Genomic DNA, 17,331 nt, shown 5'->3' with positions numbered 1-17,331 from the left:
CTGAAAATTGGGGGACAGTTGTGAGGGGCAGGGAAGTGTAACTAATGACTGCCAGGCTTCTGACTCTGTCCACGGGAAAGAAGAGCAGAGCCTGACAAAGGCAGTGAACACTAGATTTACTGAGTCTGATTGTGGGTGGAAAACACTGACTCCACCTTTGGAGGCCGTATAGGCCAGGAGAGGTGGCAAAATGGTAGCCGTGGGTGGAATGCAACAACACACGTGTTTTCTTTATATTGTGAAGTTTTCTACAGCAACAATTCATATGTATGGCCAATATTTAAGAATCAAGGTGGAGGAGGGTTTATAAGGGCACTAAATAGTAATGGAAAAAATACAATAAAGATTAAATAAAAAAAGAATCAAGAGAGTCAACACGAAAATTCAAATTTTCAAATAAAAAAGCTCATGACATTTTGGTGATCCAAAAATCCCACGTAATCAACAGTTGGCTGCCTCTGTCTTCTTTGTATGGAATCTGCTTTCTCTAATTATTTAAGTCTGCGTACACAGTCTGCTTAATTTCTCTGGTAGGCAGAAAAAAAATGAACACATACCCACTTTCATTCTCCACTTCTGACTCAGAAGATTACATATTTTTGTACAATAAACCCTTCTTCTCATTTAGCTGTTTAATCTGCTGTGGCTAAACCTATACTGCTATCACTGAAAGCTCTTAACTGTTAGCACAAAAAACCCCTAATTTTTATTGGATCTAGGACTACAAATGATTGCAATAAGGCAGAATGTGGTCAGACTACTAAAATCATGGAGATTCGTGTTTCGTTTTGTGTGTTTCCTTTTTCAACACAATTTTAAAGATAAAGGTTTATCTAAGGGGGGCAGAACAAAGAAAGCAAAACCTGTCAGACTCGAAAACGTTCAGGGGGATACAGACGGGCTGTTGGTGAGCAGGGAGCACCAGAGAAAAGGGCATAGCCCAGAAATCGTAGGTTTTATCCGCAGTACTATTCAAGTCCCTCAGACAGAGAAACAAGCAGACAAACTAGCCCAAACTCCCAAACCTCCACTGCTAGTGAGATCTGTAGCTGGGATTTAAGCTGAGAGCAGCCACACACATACACACAAAGCTCGCATTATACTATGGAATACAATGCAGCAATTTTTTAAAATAAAAGTATAAAATAGGTCAATAAACACAAACACAAAAAGATATCCCAGATATATTTGAGATAGAAGAACTTCAAATTAACCCTGGCTAGTGTGGCTCAGTGAATAGAGCACTGGACTGAGAACTAAAGGGTCGCCGGATCAATTCCCAGTTACTGCACATGCCTGGGTTGTGGGCCAGTTCCCTGGTTGGGGGTGTGTGAGAGGCAACCTGTTGATATCTCTCATACATCAGTGTTTTTCTCCCTCTCTTTCTCCCTCCCTTCCCATCTCTCTCGAATTAAAAAAAAAATGTTGTGGCACATTTACACAATGGAATGCTATGCAGCTGTAAAAAAAGAAGGAACTCACCTTTTGCAATGCATGGGTGGACCTGGAGATTATTATACCAAGTGAAATAAGCCAATCAGAGAAAGATAAATACCACATGATTTCATTTATATGTGGGATCTAATGAACAAAATTAAATGAGGAACAGATGATAGCTCTGAGAGGGGAGGGGGATGGAAGGGACTGGATGAAAGAAAGATTATCCAAAGAACATATATTCATAACCCACAGACACAGACAACAGTGTAGTGATGGCCAGAGGGAAAGCCGGTGTGAGCTGGGTAGAGGTGGACAAAAGAGGGGGAAAAGGGAACATCTGTAATAGTTTCAACAACAGAAATACAGTTAAAAATAAATAACTAGCAATTAAACCCTTCAGAAAGTGTTCCAAAAAACAGAGAGAAGGGAACATTTCCTAGTTTTGTAAGGCCAGTATTAACTACCCTATGTTATATGTTAGAGTTCAGCTAGAAAAACAGAACCAGCAAGTGATACATATTGAGAGACTTACTGCTAAGAATTGTCTTACACGATTGTGGAAATTGGCTAGACGAGTCCGAAATCCTCGAAATCTTTAAGGTAGCCATTGGGAGGAAGGCTGGAACTCCTCCTCATGGGTTCAAGTTGCTCTCTAAGGCAGAATCTGTCCTCTTCAGGGAAGCCTCAGCTCACCTCTTAAAGCCTTGAGTGATTAGATTAGGTTTACTCCAGCTATCTAGGATAATCTCTTTTACCATGCATTAAAACTGAAGCGGATTTAAAGTACATCTGAAAAATACCTTTAAAATACCAATGGCATCTACATTAGTGTTTGATTGAATAACGGGGGGTCTATATAGCCAAGTTGCACACAAAACTGACCATCACACCCTGACACCCAAACCAGACAGAGATACTCCAGGAAAACTATGGATTAATATCTTTTGTGGATATAGAGGCAAAAATCTTCAAGTAGTACCAATCCAGATATAGCAACATATAAAGAGGAGTATATACCATGATCATGTGAGGTTTATCCCAGGAAGAAAGTTAGTTAAATATATGAAACTCAATTAATGTAATATATCAATTGAATTGAAGGACAGTCCCTGGCCAGTGTGGCTCAGTTGGATGGACATCATTCAGCCGACTGAAAGGTTGCCAGTTCGATTCTCCGTCAGGGCACTTGCCTGGGTTGTGGGTTTAGTTCCCAGTTGGGGTTCGTATGGAAGGTAGCCAGTTGTTTTTCTCTCACATAGATGTTTCTCTCCCTCCCTTTCCTGCTCTCTAAAAACTAAAAAAATATAAAATTTTAAAATAAGGGACAAAACCATGTGATCATCTCAACAGAGGCAGAAAATATTACTTCTTAAAAAGTTAAACACAGAGTTAATTGCTTTTGTAGGTACTATGTACGAGAGACGTCTACACAAACATATGTCTACACAAAAACTTATTTTGTAAACGTTCATAGCAACATTACTGATACCAAAGAGTGAAAACAACCCAAACATTTATCAGTTGACTAATGTATAAAAGCATGACTAATGACTAAAGCATAGTATATTCACACAATGAAATATTATCTAGCTTCAGAAAGGGAATAAAGTCCTAATTCATGTTCAACATAAACCTAGAAAACATGCTACGAGAAAAAAGCCAGACACAAAAGTTCATACACTGAATGATTCCATTTATGAAATGTCCCGTCTTTGTAAAGCTGTAGCAACAGAAAATAGTGGGTGTCAGGGACAGGGGCAGGGCAGAATGGGCAGTGTCTGCTAATAGCTTTCTTCTTAGGGTGATGAAAATGTTCCAGAATTAGCCCTGGCTGGTGTAGCTCAGTGGATTGAGCTCGGGCCTGCGAACCACACGATCGCAGTTCAATTCCCAGTCAGGGCACATGCCTGGGTTGCAGGCCAGTTCCCAGCAGGGGACACATGAGAAGCAACCATACATTGATATTTCTCTCCTTCTCTCCTTCCCTTCCCTTCTAAAGATAAATAAATAAAATTTTAAAAAATGTTCCAGAATTAAACAGTGCTAATGGTTGTACAGCATTGTGAATACGAAAAAAAAAAAGAGAAAATTTACACTTGAAAAGAGTGAACTTTTTATGGTTTCTACATTATATCTCAATTTTAAAAAGTGCTCACGGGCCCCAGGGTTATATACCACAGTACTTAAATTGCTTAGGCACATTAGAAAACTATTCACTTAAATTCAAGTTTACTAAACTCTACTGTAAAACTCTTTTGAATTCTAATCCCTCGACTGTTACCACCCCATGTCTTCATTTTCTTTCATAGCAAAATTCTTTTAAAGCATTCTCTATATTTGCTATTTGCATACTGATGATTCTTTTTCTGCTCATTCTTTCTTGAATTTACTTCAACTCAGCTTTCACAGACAAACTCTGTGGACACTTGTCTTATCCAAGTCACTTAATTAACTTCACATTGTAAAACCTAACATTCGATACCCAATTCCCCTCCTACTTGAAGTATCAAGAGCTCTCTTCATCTTGAACAAGTTTCTCTTTTTTTCCAATTTTTTTATTTAATTATTTTTCAAGTACAGTTTTCTGTCTATTACTCCCATCCCATCCCACCCCCCATTGAACAAGTTTCTTCTCACGGCTTCCCAGACGTGAGTTTCCTTTCCTGCGTTTCCATCTACACCAATGGCTGCACCAATGTGCTTCTTTCTTCTTCTCCTTCCCTCTCCCCAACCTCGCTTCTACTGAGTCACTCAAGACTAAATCCCTAGATTTCTTCTTCTATATATACCACTTCTACGTAGTCCTGGCCTCAGTAATTCAGTCTCAAGGTTTTTCATACCACTCAAGTGGTGATTAGTCCCAGAATTATATCTCTACCTTTGTATATCAGTTCCTACTTCAGTATCTCTGCTTGGATGTCTAATGGGTAATTTAAGCCAAAAGTAAAATTCCCAGACAGAGTCATGATCCCCTTCAGTAACTGGCCCACTCTCTGTTCTCCCCTAGAAGCCAGCTTCATTAGTGCAGTTCATTGAGTCAAAAACCTTGGCAGCATCTTGGACCCCTCTCCTTGTCTCATAGTCCAAACTCAATTTGTCAGAAAATCTTGTTTGTTTTGTCTTCAGAATAAACCCAGAATACTACCCCTTCATACCACCATCATCTTTAAATTACATAGGTTTAATAAATCTCTCTGCTTTTGCCTTTGTCTTTCCTACCCCAGTCTCTTTCCAGCATAGTGACAGAGCAGTCCTGCTAAAACGTAAATTAGTTAATATCACCTCATAGCTCAAAACTTGACAGTGGCTTTTCATTTCTTTCAAAGGGCAAGACTTTACAATGGCTTACAAAGTTCTACAGGACAGGGTCCCTTGGTACCTTTCCAATTGCTACTAATACTTCCCTTCACTCATTCTGCTCCAGACCTCCTGGTCACCTTGTATTTTAGCAAACAGGCTGAACATGGTCCCATTTTAGGTGTTTTTTAAAACTATTTTCCTTCTTTTTTTTATTTTTAGAGAGAGGGGAAGGGAAGGAAAAAGAGAGGGAGAGAAACATCAATGTGTGGGTGCCTCTCACATGGCCCCCACTGGGGACCTGGCCTGCAACTCAGGCATGTGCCCTGACGGGGAATCGAACTGCGACCCTTGGTTCACAGTCTGTGCTCAATCCACTGAGCTACACCAGCCAGGGCCCATTTTAGGTCTTTACACTTCCTATTTGCTTTTTCCCAGAAAGTTATTTCTCCAGCTAAAAGCACAACTTATCTTACCTTGAGGCTACACTACAAATGTATGTATTGGTTGGGCGGTGACCAGAAATGAGACCCGAGTCAGTATTTGAGATGATTAGGGTTTGGGGGTTAAAGTCTGAGGGTAAATAGAAGCTACAGGGGAGTTTTAACCTGGGTTGTTATCTGGTAAGATTTAAATGGGAGAATTGATGAGAGCTGTTCTAACCTGGAAGTCTTTTCCAACCCAGGCGAAGGGTTTGGTCCTAAATATTTAAGACTCTTAGACTCCACTGAAGGGTTTTAAGTGATGAGATAAACTGTAGGATAAGAAATAAATTGGATTAAAGACATTTAGAGACAGACCAGTTATTCCCTGGTAGAGGTTACCAAGATGGTGGTGACAAAAATTAAGGTGGGTACCGTCTGTCTTGGCTGTCAGTGAGCCACAAAAGTGAGCACCCAGAGGTAGGGTGGACAAAGGAAACACATAATAACTTCACAGAAAGAACACAGTTCCAAAAGTTATCTGAAAAATGTTCAATTGGATTAAAAGGCAGGGAAACTAAATCTTTTTTTGGGGGGGGTGGGGGTTGTTCATTTCCTTTTTAAAAAAAAATATGTTTTATTGATTATACCATTACAGTTTTGTTCTATTAGGAAACTAAATCTTAAATATCTATGATATTTAAGTAATTTTATGATTTACAATGAGAAATAGGTAATTGGTCTGTGTGCCCTTCCTGGCCCAGAGCTCCTAAAATTCTTGGAATTTCCCAAGTAAGGAGAGCGTTAAGTATATCTTTTGTTATATTAATGAGGTGACTGGAATGTTCCTAGGCAATCTGAAGGTGGGCTGGTTGCCAGGGAAACCAACCCCAAGATTAGAAGGTTGGAATTTTCAGTCCCACCTTCTCACTGACTTCCCGGAGGGGAGAGGGGTTGAAGATTGAGTTCAATCACCAATAACCAATGATCAAATCCAGGGGCCCCCAACCCCCCTTACCTGTCTAGGCCTGTGAGGAACTGAGCTGCTCAGCAGGAGGTGAGCTTGAATGTAATGTGCTTGAATCATCCTGAAACCATCCTCCTCCCCGCCTACCCGTGGAAAAATGATCTTCCATGAAACAGGCCCCTGGTTCCCAAGAAGGTTGGGGACCGCTGATACAATCAAATATGCCTACGTGACTGATGCCTCCATAGAAACCAAAGGCTGACTTTCAGAGAGCTTCCAGGTTAGGGAACCAGAAGTATCCACGCCACACGGGGCCCTAAACTCCACAGGGACAGAAGCCTGTTTGATCTGGAGCTCTTCCTAAGCATCTGTTCATCTGCTTGTAATAAACTAGCAATCCGGTAAGTAAACTGATATCCCGAGTCCTCTGAGCCACTCTAGCAAACCAATCGAACCCAAGGAGGGGGTCACAGAAACCTCTGGTTTGTTGCTGGTTCATGAGAAGCACAGCTCATTACCTGGATTTATGATTGACATCAGAATTTGTGGTCAGTCTTATAGGAGTGAGGCCTTAACCTATGGAGTCTGATGCTATTTCTGGGTTGACAGTGTCAGAATTGAGTTGAACTGTATGTAGGACGCCTGGCAGGTGTCAGAGAACTGCTTGATGGGAAAAAAAGCCAGGCATCGGAATTGGTGTCACATTGCACTATGTGTGCGTTTTTAGTGTTGATGGTTAATTCTATCTACTCATTTACACATGTGTAATTAGAGGGAAATCAAACTTGTGGAATGTGAAGCAGAGTTTGGGAGTACATTTTCAGGTGGTAAGTTTAATGTACCTTGTAAAAATACATACAATGTATTTTGGCATAACCCCAAATACATTGTAATCAAATGCAGGTTTAACCTATATATTTGTTTTGGAGTTTTATTGGAAGCCCCCAAAACACTGAACAGAATGGTATAGATGCTCTATGTAAGTTGTATTAGGAGATTATAAAGCAGGTTTTGTTGTTATTAGCTTACCACCCACCTGAAGTGTTTACCAGCGGCAAAGAGAGTAATCAAGAAGGGAAAGAGATTTTCTTTAAATGAGGCCGTCTGTGGGCTCTGCTTTCTTCCCCTGTCATAGCCACTAGCTTCACTCTGGTGGGAGGAAGAGTTGCCACACTGTCAATGTCAGCCAAGGGCAGAGTTTCCCAGTCACTCATAGAGTTTGACTTTTGTGTTTAGGGAGATGCAGGGACCGGCACAGGGCTCAAGCTTGACAACGGTTAACCTGGGAGACAGTTGGGAGCTGTCCATGGTAGTTGACTGTGGACGGAAGGTCTTCCTGGTTGTGGCCCACTAGCAAGCTGATCCGGGTAGGTAAATCAGTTGGAAGGCCATTGAACAGGGGCTGGATTTGGTCTAACATGTCAGCATGCTACTTATGGCCCAGATTATCCATCCTAACAGCTTTTCTTGAAAGGGACACTGACTACCAGAAGACTGGTACCAAGGAAGGAGTCCCACAGGGCAGGTGTAAGAGGTATAGATCTCATATAAAAAAGGCACTCATAGGGGACAGATCTTAACAACCAACAGAAAATGCCCCGGGAAAACAATCCAGAGTCACAGTCTCCGCCTTGCCCAGAAGGCATTCTTGGCAGTTACAATAATACAAGAAAAATAGTACTTTGTCCTGTTTTTTGTTTGTTTTAAAGATTTAATTTACTTATTTTCAAGGAAAGGGGAAGAAAAGGAGAAAGAGAGGGACAGAAATATTTGATGTGTTTGTTTCTCTCCCTCCTAAGAGACGTACAAGAGAAATATCTAACAGCTGCCTCCTGCACACGCCCCCACCAGGGACCTGGCCTGCAACCAGGCATGTGCCCTGACTGGGAATTGAACCAGGGACCCCTTGTTTCACAGACAGGCACTCAATCCACTGAAGCACACCAGCCAGGGCTGTCCTTCTTCTTTTTAAAAATATTTTATTTATTTATTTTTAGAGAGAGGAAAAGGGAAGGAGAAAGAGTGGGAGAGAAACATCAATGTGTGGTTGCCTCTCATGTGTCCCCCACTGAGGAGCTGGCCCGAAACCCAGGCATGTGCCCTGACTGGGAATTGAACCAGTGACCCTTTGCTTCACAGGCCCATGCTCAATCCACTGAGCTACACCAGCCAGGGCAGAGCTGTCCTTCTTTAATCTGCTTATCATCTCCCTGAATCAGACCTTGTCAGGATGGGAGATACCAGTGCTCTCATAATTATTAATGCATTTTCTGTGATATTTTTGAAATTGCTGATTAGAAAAGGAATTTCCATGGCTGACTCTTATATGAAGAATATGTTATACCTTAGACAAAGAACTCTCTGACAATCTTAACAAGCCACAGATTTAAGTGGAAAATTACACGAAAGTCCAAACTTTTGCCCTGGCTGGTGTAGCTCAGTGGATTGAGCTACAGGCCTGCAAACCAAAGGATTGAGGTTTGATTCCCAGTCAGGGCACATGCCTGGGTTGCAGGCCAGTTTCCAGCAGGGCATGCATGAGAGGCAACCATACATTGATATTTGTCTCCCTCTCTCCTCTAAAGATATATAAATAAAATCTTGTTTTAAAAAAAGCCCAAACTTTGAAGTCCAACATCCTTGGGAACACAAGCAGACAGCATATTCAGGCCCCTGCCCACACCAGAGGAAAATGCCAACTTCTCTGTTCATCTAAAACCAGGAGACAAATCTCCATCTGACAGGTGCTCCTCCTAGGGGCTGAGAGACAACCTTATCACCAGAATGAAAAGAATCCAAAGACAAAGCATATGTAAAGACGCCTTGTGAACCTTCGCTAGTTTATCACCCGAGCCCAAACTTGGCTTAGATTCCTGTTAAAGAGCACTGCTTTTGCTGTTGGTCTGGGGTTGCTTGGTGGTCTGTAAATTTCACAAAAATGTATTGTTTCTTTGTCTAAAAAGCATAAAAAGTGCCTGGTTTGATCATTTCTTTAAGCCTCATTTTGGAATCTATCATTGTGGTTCTCCTGTGCACACATATTAAATTCCTTTTTCTCCTGTTAATCGAGTCTTGTGTCAATTTTATCATGTTATTACTAACCCAGCCTTAAGAGTGAAAGAAGGGTGTGGGGGCTGAATTTTTCTCCTTATTCAAAGGGCCAATTTACATGAGTTAATATGTATTTTAACGCCTTTTGTTCTTCTCAAATATGACTGCATATCAAATATAAATGATAGTGCAAAAGTGACTGTACAGTAAACTCCACAGAGCTATTACTCTGAGACATTTTCTTCTGCCCCAGGCATGAAAACAGTCAGCCCCCAGCAAGAAATTACGAGGCTATTTCTCTTTAACTACAGTTATCAGCTCCCCCATATCGGCTGTCTTGTTTTCTGTGGTTTCAGTTATCTGAGGTCAACCACAGCCTGAAAATATTCAAGGGAAATTCCAGAAATAGACAATAGATCAGTTAAATTGTGCACATTCTGTGTAGCATGATGAACTCTCTTTTTTAAAATATTATTTTAAGATTTCATTTATTTATCTTTAGAGGGGAAGGGAAGGAGACAGGGAGAGAGATATCAATGCATGGTTGCTTCTCATGTGTCCTCAGCTGGGAACTGGCCTGCAACCCAGGCATGTGCCCTGACTGGGAATCGAACCGGGATCGTCTGGTTCATAGGCTCGCACTCAATCCACTGAGCTTCACCAGCCAGGGAACATGACAAACTCTCTTGCTGTCTGACAAACTCTCTTGCTGTCCCTAGACGTCCTGCCCTGGGGTGGATCGTTTCTTTCATCCCGCACATCCACTGCTGTATAGGGTCCCCGCCCGTTAGTCACATGCAAGTGTTGGTTTACTGTCCAACTGTGCCTTTATTAGTTAAATAGAAAATTATCCCTACTTTTAAAAGCCAATTAAGGACATAAAAAACTGTAATAAATTTAGGCTTGTATCAATTTTATTATTTTATTACTAAAAAAATAATAAAGAAAAACAAGGGCAAATGGAGGGAACACCTAAAAAAAATCTTAGTATTCAAAATTAATGCACTAACCAGTGTCACTCCAATAAATTCAAGGCTTGTTTAAGCCTTAAGAACAAAAGAAGGGTGTTGGGGTTGAATTTGCCTTACCCAAAGGACCAATTTACATGTGTTAATACATATTTTAGCTATTTGGCTTTTTATTTTTTTTAAAGATTTTATTTGTTCATTTTTAGATAGAGGGGAAGGGAGCAAGAAAGACAGGGAGAGATATCAATGCGTGGTTGTCTCTCGCGGGCCCCCTAGTGGGGCCTAGTCTGCAACGCAGGCGTTGCCCTGATTGGGAAGCAAACCAGTGACCCTTTACTTCGCAGGCTGTTGCTCAATCCACTGAGCACTCCATCCAGGGCCAATTATTTTCAATTGACTACCAGATAGTGTGTATAAAAACTTAAGATAAAAACACACAACCCCCTCCCAAAAACCTTTAGGTGGTGCAGAACCCTGCTCTTTAAATGTGGGCTGTGCATAGTGACTTCCCTCCAAAGAGAACAGTGTGAACAAGGAAAAAAGAGTAACTTGACGGTGGAGAAACCTGACAGATCTTCGCTCAGCAAGAGGATCAAGGTCGACATTTACAGCAGTGAGCACGTTGACTGTATGCACTCTAATATCACGTGATGAAAATGGCACTTTATCTTGTTTTCCTCCCCAAAATCCATAATCAGATTTATCATGAGAAAAAAAAATCAAACAAAATTTCAATAGAGGGACATTCTATTTACTCCTCAACATTTAACTTTATTTACAAATGTAATGAATTAAACTTCTTTAAATAAAGACGGGATCAGTATTTCTGATGTTTTCCTTTTGCCTCAGTTCCCAACGTGGCTCTGGTCAGCATTGTTATTGATCGTCTCTTTAATTAAATTGTAAAATTTTGTCTGTCATAAATTTTTTGCATTAATTTAAAAATACTTCTTAATTGGGGGTGGCGGCGGGCCTGGTCCTCGGGGCCGGCGCCTGCTATTGCATTTACAGGCTGGTGCGGGGCCAGCGGCCTGGAGGCCAGAGGCTTCGGCTGCGTTCCTCCCGGTCCGAAGAAGACTTAACCAACAGTTCATATGATGATGTCCTAAATGCTGAACAACTTCAGAAACTCCTTTATCTGCTTGAGTCAACTGAGGATCCTGTAATTATTGAAAAAGCTTTGGTCACTCTGGGTAACAATGCAGCCTTTTCAACTAACCAGGTCATTATTCGTGAATTGGGTGGTATTCCAATTGTTGGAAGCAAAATCAATGATCCCAACTACAGTATTAAAGAGGCTTTAAATGCACTGAGTAACCTGAGTGTAAATGTTGAAAACCAAATCAAGATAAAGGTATACGTCAGTCAAGTCTGTGAGGATGTCCTCTCTGGTCCCCTGAACTCCCCCGTGCAGCTGGCAGGACTGAGATTGTTAACAAACATGACAGTTACCAATGACCACCAGCACCTGCTTAGCCATTACATCACAGACCTGTTCCAAGTGTTGCTTGCAGGAAATGGAAGCACCAAGGTTCAAGTTTTGAAACTGCTGTTGAATTTGTCTGAAAATCCAGCCATGACAGAAGGACTACTTGGTGCCCAAGTGGATTCATCATTCCTGTCCCTTTATGATGGCCACGTGGCAAAGGAGATTCTTCTTCGAGTTCTTACACTATTTCAGAATATAAATAACTGCCTCAAAAAGGAAGGCCATTTAGCTAAGCCTGCTTTCACTAAAGGTTCATTGTTTTTCCATTTATATGGAGAAGAATGTGCCCAGAAAATGCAAGCATTAGTTAATCACCCTGATGCGGATGTGAAAGAAAAGGTAACAATAATCCCCAAGTTCTAACTCTTATGTCATACTTCTCCGAAGAGTAATGCAGTCTGGAAGTAATGCATGTAAAACTCCCTTCTCATCTTCTTTACAAAGGGATTCTTTCAGCCACTGAATTTAAACAAAGTATCAGAATTCACCATTTACACAGTGTAACAGATTGTTCTAAAACATTTTTTATTTTGCTATTTGCTGAGCTACTTCATTTCCTTGACATGAAGTAACGGTGACCTTTTTATGTGTAAGCTACTCTTCTGTGTTTGCTGTGATTTATAGTCACTCATTTGAGACAGCATTATTAGTACATGTATGTATGTGATTGTTTCAGAACAAATGACCTTGTTCTTCTAGTAGCAATGAGATCCTAAGCTCAAGTCCACCTGCCATCCTAACCATACTGCTTTCAAAATTCTATTCCAATCATTAGACTCTATTCTAGTCCATGAATATTGTAAACTTTTAGGAGAAATGTTTCCTAGCACCCACTCCCATTCAATACGCCAGTACATAAAGATGCTGTGTATAAAATACTGGGAACAATCAAAATGTCCGCCTATATAGGCAACTGGTTAAGTCAGTTATCTAGTCTTAAAGGAACTAAGCAGGTCTAAATGTGCTGATGTGGAACCACACCCATGAAATACAGACGTGTTTTTTAAATGAAAAGTGCATGTACATATGGACAGCGCACACACTTCTTAGATGATGCTCAGACTCCTGGGAGTGGGATTTTGGAGTGCGGAAATGACTTTTCTATGTACATCTTCTACTGTATGAGTTTTTTTTACTATGGCATAACTTATGCAATAATTTTTAAATAAAAAGAAAAAATAACTCAAAAAAAACTTCTTAATTGAATTTATTGGAGTGACACTGGTTAGTGCATTCATGTTGAATACTAAGATTTTTTTTAGGTGTTCCCTCCATTTGCCCTTGTTTTTCTTGCCCCACCCTAGTCCCTGTCCTTTCTCTACCTGCCAGTAACACCCCCCCCCAAACAGGAAATGTCCCCAGACATTGCCAAATGTCCCCAGGGGCAAAACTACTCCTGGCTGAGAGTCCCAGCTCTAATGGTTTTAACATTACTTTCCTGGCTCCTGCTGTACTGGCCCCTGTGTGGAATTTTGATTCCCTCACTGTTTCCTCTGCTTCCTTTCAATCCAGATCAATTAGGTTTTTAACGTTTATAAGCTGCTTCTGTTTGGTACCAGTTAGAAAAGGTGGAGACTTTTTTTTTTCCAGCTGGTGGAAGGTGGCAGCTGAAGAACAGGAAACCCTTTTAATCTCTACAAGGGAGGGTTCTTCCACATCCTGATCTTCGTAGGACCCACTGAGATGCAATCTTGTGGTATCAGCACATGTGTCCTCTAGAAAAGATAGCGGCCACGGCCACACACCCTGCCTCCTGACTTTGAAACACGCACTTCAGAAGCTGGCACAATGTTTTAACGGATCTGGTTTTAGTTTTCTCACTTCCTAGGTATGTGACTCAAATATTTTTGTTTTTCTAAGACTTCAATTCCACATCTGTGTGACGGACATGACAATATTTAATGCACAGAGTGTTACTCGTGAAAAGCTCATCTACTTAGAAAACAAACAAACAAAACTTCCTTGGAATCACCAGTAGACAATGCTCAATAGCAAGTGACTCCTCTACTTAAAAAACAAAATGCTATGGATTTGGATGCTGTTCTTTCAGACAGGCAGAGAGTCATGGCTACTGTGCTCATCACTTTGATTAGTGTGTGTGTGTGTGTGTGTGTGTGTGAGTGAGGGTGTTCCTGAAATCAGATCACACACCACTCTTCTGTTAGTAATGAAGTGGCAAAATGGTACACGAAAAGAAAACAAAAAACAACAAAGCCAAAACAAACCTGAATATTTCCTTTAGACACACATACTGGGGTAGGCAAAAGTAGCTTTATAGTTGTAATACAGATAAGTAACACAATCATTTATAAATAATAATACAATAATGAACTGTTTCTCATACTCACAATTGTAAACCTACTTTTGCCAGCCCTGTATCTGAATCCTTACTCCGCTCAGACGCAGGTGTATTGATCAGAAGCTTATTTTCCTTTTCTGGAAGCAAATATTTCCATTCTCTTCTGCACGGCTTAGCCCTCATCCCCTGAGTGGTTTGCAGCACTGGTGGAGGCAGTCGTGGGAACCTTTCTCTTTAAAAACTGTATTTTCATCTTGAGCCTCTCGTCTTTCCCTTTATGTTACTCCTCGATAGGAGTGAAAGATGGTCTCTGATCACAGATGTCACAGGAATGAAGGAAGCTCCACTTTTGAGTTTTTTCTGGGTTTGGATCCTGAAATCTACATGAAATTCCTGCTTCTCCCCAGTGTGTACAAGGTCCCCCTAAGCTTTCGTTTCCCTGGGAGCTCCACTTACCAGGGCTTCTATCAGGTTAGATTCACTGCAGTCAGGAACGCCGCCAGTTTCTATCGGGAAGGACCCCTTGCATTGTCTTTCAAATTAATCATAGCCCTGACCGGCCTGGCTCACTTGACCTAGGGTCCCGCACACTGAAGGGTGGTTAGTTCAATTCTGGGTCAGGACACATGCCTGGATTGCAGTTCATCATCTCTGCTCCCCTCCCGGTCCCCACGACTTTGGGGCTTGCGAGAGACAACCGATGGATGCTTCTCTCACACATCTGCTTCTCTTACACGCTGATGTTTGCCTCCCTTTTTCCCTTCCTTCCCCGTCTCCAAAAATAAATACAATTAAAAAACCAAATCGATCAAAGGAGCTCAAGACGCATTCTTCCTCTGGTAAGTTGCGTGTGCCAATGGCACCATCTGCCGTCTGGAAGAGGAACAGCACTCCCCCTCCCTGTTTCAGTAAGAGCAGCGGTAACGGCGGCCCTTCTGCTGCTGCTTTTTAATCGGCATCCTCCTCTTTTGAGGTTTATAGTTTAAGCCTGCAGCTGCTACTATACTAATAATATCCCAAACTGTTTTTCCTTTGAGGCAACATTTTACTTAGAGTCATTTAAAAATACTATGTAACTCACTTTTTCCTTCTTCAGTCAGTATTGGTATGTTCTGCTTTCCTAGGAATTTTGTTTTTGAAGTTATCGAGGTAAGGATTTACATGCTCTTTTTTTCAGCTTTATTGAGCTATAACTGACTTACAACATTGTGTAAGTTATAGAATGATTTGATACATGTATATGCCACAAAATGTTTACCACAGTAAGGTCAGTTACATCCTTTACTTCACATAATTACCATTTTGTTGCTGTTACAGAGAGAATAAAGTTCTCCTCTTAGTAACTTTGAAAGGATTGTTATTTTTAGAGAGGGGGGGAAAGAGGGAGAGAAACCATCAATCAATTGCCTCTCAGACACCCTTAAGTGGGGACCTGGCCCTCACCCCAGGTGTGTGCCCTGACTGGGAGTCTGACCTTCGACCTTTGGGTCTGTGGGATGACGCCCAACCCACTGAACCACACCAGTCAGGGCTCTTAGCAACTTCTAAATGACAAGACAGCATTGTCAACTGTAGTCAGTGTGTTGTACATTTCTCCTACCTCCCAACTGCCTGGCAACAACCACTCTTCTGTTTCTATTGGTTCTGTGTTGTTAGATTCCACCTAGAAGTGAGATCATACAGCATTTGTTCTCTTTTTCTACTTAACATCATGCCCTCAAGCTCTATCCGGAACCTAACTGGTTCTTTTTGATAGCTGAACACTCTATATAACATTTTCCTTATCCATCTATTAATGGACAAGTTGTTTTCATGTCTTGGTTATTGCAAATAATGCTGCATTTATTATGGAGTGCAGTTATCTTTCAGAGGTAGTGATTTCATTTCCTTTGGATATATACCCAGAAGTGGGACTTCTGGATCACATAGTTGGTTTTTTTTTCTTTTTTATGTATTTAGAGGGGAAGGGAGGTTAAAGAGGAGAAACATTCCAAGTAAAAAACATTGATGGGTTGTGACCTTTGGATTCTCAGACCAGTGCTCAGTCCACGGAGCCAAAACCAGCCAGGGCACCAGCTTGATTAAGTATTCAGCTCAGTTCAGTAGCATTAAGTACTTCCACATTATTGTGACTCCAGCTTAATTTTATGGCTTTGAAACATTAGGCAGGCTCCCTGTGGCTCCCTGAGGGGAGCTGACGGTCAGCTCTCCTAAGTAGAGCCTTCCAAACAAAGCATGACCCGCTCTCCCGAGACAATCAGCCCAACCATTAGTAACTCTTACTGGCCATGCAAAGTGAAGAAGGGCTGGAAAAGCGGATTACCAGGGGGCATGTTAGCATGTTCTCATACATGCTAACAGAAGTGAAGGAACATATTCCTAAAAAGCCCGTCTTTCTACCCATTAACCTGACACGCTTGCTGGATTGGTACTGAGCACTTTAGTTTTCTGAATCAATGTGCTTCTGAGAAAATTTAGAAAATCGGGTATTAGCATTTTTTGCAATATTTTCCTTTGATGTTAAAGAGGTTCAGATACCTCTTCTTCGTATTACTCATAAGTCTTTTTAAAATTTATGTTTACTGCTTCTAAGACTCTCAGCCAAACCCCAAATCTATTTCTCTTTCACATGTAAATAGCTGTCATCTGTAAATATTCGACTGGTGTGCCTAAGTGGATTGAGTGCTGGCCTGTCAACCAAAGGGTCACCAGTTTGATTCCCAGTCAGGGCACATGCCTGGGTTGTGGGCCAGGTCCCCAGCTGGGGGCGCACCAGAGGCAACCACACACTGATGCTTCTCTCCCTTTCTCCCTCCCCTCTAAAAATGAATAAGTAAATAAATGCGCACTTGCACAGATGAGCACTTTAGGAGTCCTGGCACCCCAGGGCTGAACTCCTGAATTGAGCCACCTCCAAATTCACGTTGAGTGAACCTTAGCTGTCACCCACAATCTCATACATTCTTTATTTCCTTATCACCTTTTGTCCCAGCCTCTCTTTCCTTAACTGGTCTGGATCCCAGAGTTGAACAGCAGCTGAACATTTTACCGGTAGAATCTGCTTCTCCATCTCACCTGCTGAGCAAACCTCACACCCTGGACACACGAATGCTACAATCTACAGTGTCTGCTACTATTCTTGGTTAGAACTGATAGAGAAAATCATGTCACATTGAAGAATTATTTTACTATTAATTCATGGCTTTCGACTAGATTCTGCCCCTCTAGTCCAACTCTGTCCAATATGATAGCTGTTAGCCACATGTGGCTCCTGAGCACTTGAGATGTGACTCACCCAAGGTATACAGTAAGGACTTCTGGCCAAGATAGAATAACAGGGACCAGATTTAGCCTCTTACCTGAAACAATAAGACAGCACAAAATGTATGCAATAATGT

At 41.4% G+C, this 17,331-nt stretch overlaps 1 protein-coding gene across 1 annotated transcript; it reads left to right on the top strand.

The window, feature by feature from the left end:
- Window positions 1-11,106: 11,106 nt before the first annotated feature.
- LOC119002424 (armadillo repeat-containing protein 10-like) lies at window positions 11,107-12,520 on the top strand (the record flags this gene model as incomplete). Its single annotated transcript, XM_037068346.1, has 1 exon — window positions 11,107-12,520. A coding segment is annotated over one exon (891 nt), but the record flags the coding sequence as incomplete, so codon positions are not given.
- Window positions 12,521-17,331: the final 4,811 nt, after the last annotated feature.

Source organism: Sturnira hondurensis, unplaced genomic scaffold (assembly GCF_014824575.4).
Source record: "Sturnira hondurensis isolate 20B ecotype Veracruz unplaced genomic scaffold, ASM1482457v3 Scaffold0017436, whole genome shotgun sequence".
Lineage (NCBI taxonomy): Eukaryota > Metazoa > Chordata > Mammalia > Chiroptera > Phyllostomidae > Sturnira > Sturnira hondurensis.
Note: the sequence above shows the minus strand (reverse complement) of the source record. Positions and strands in the feature narration are given on the sequence as shown.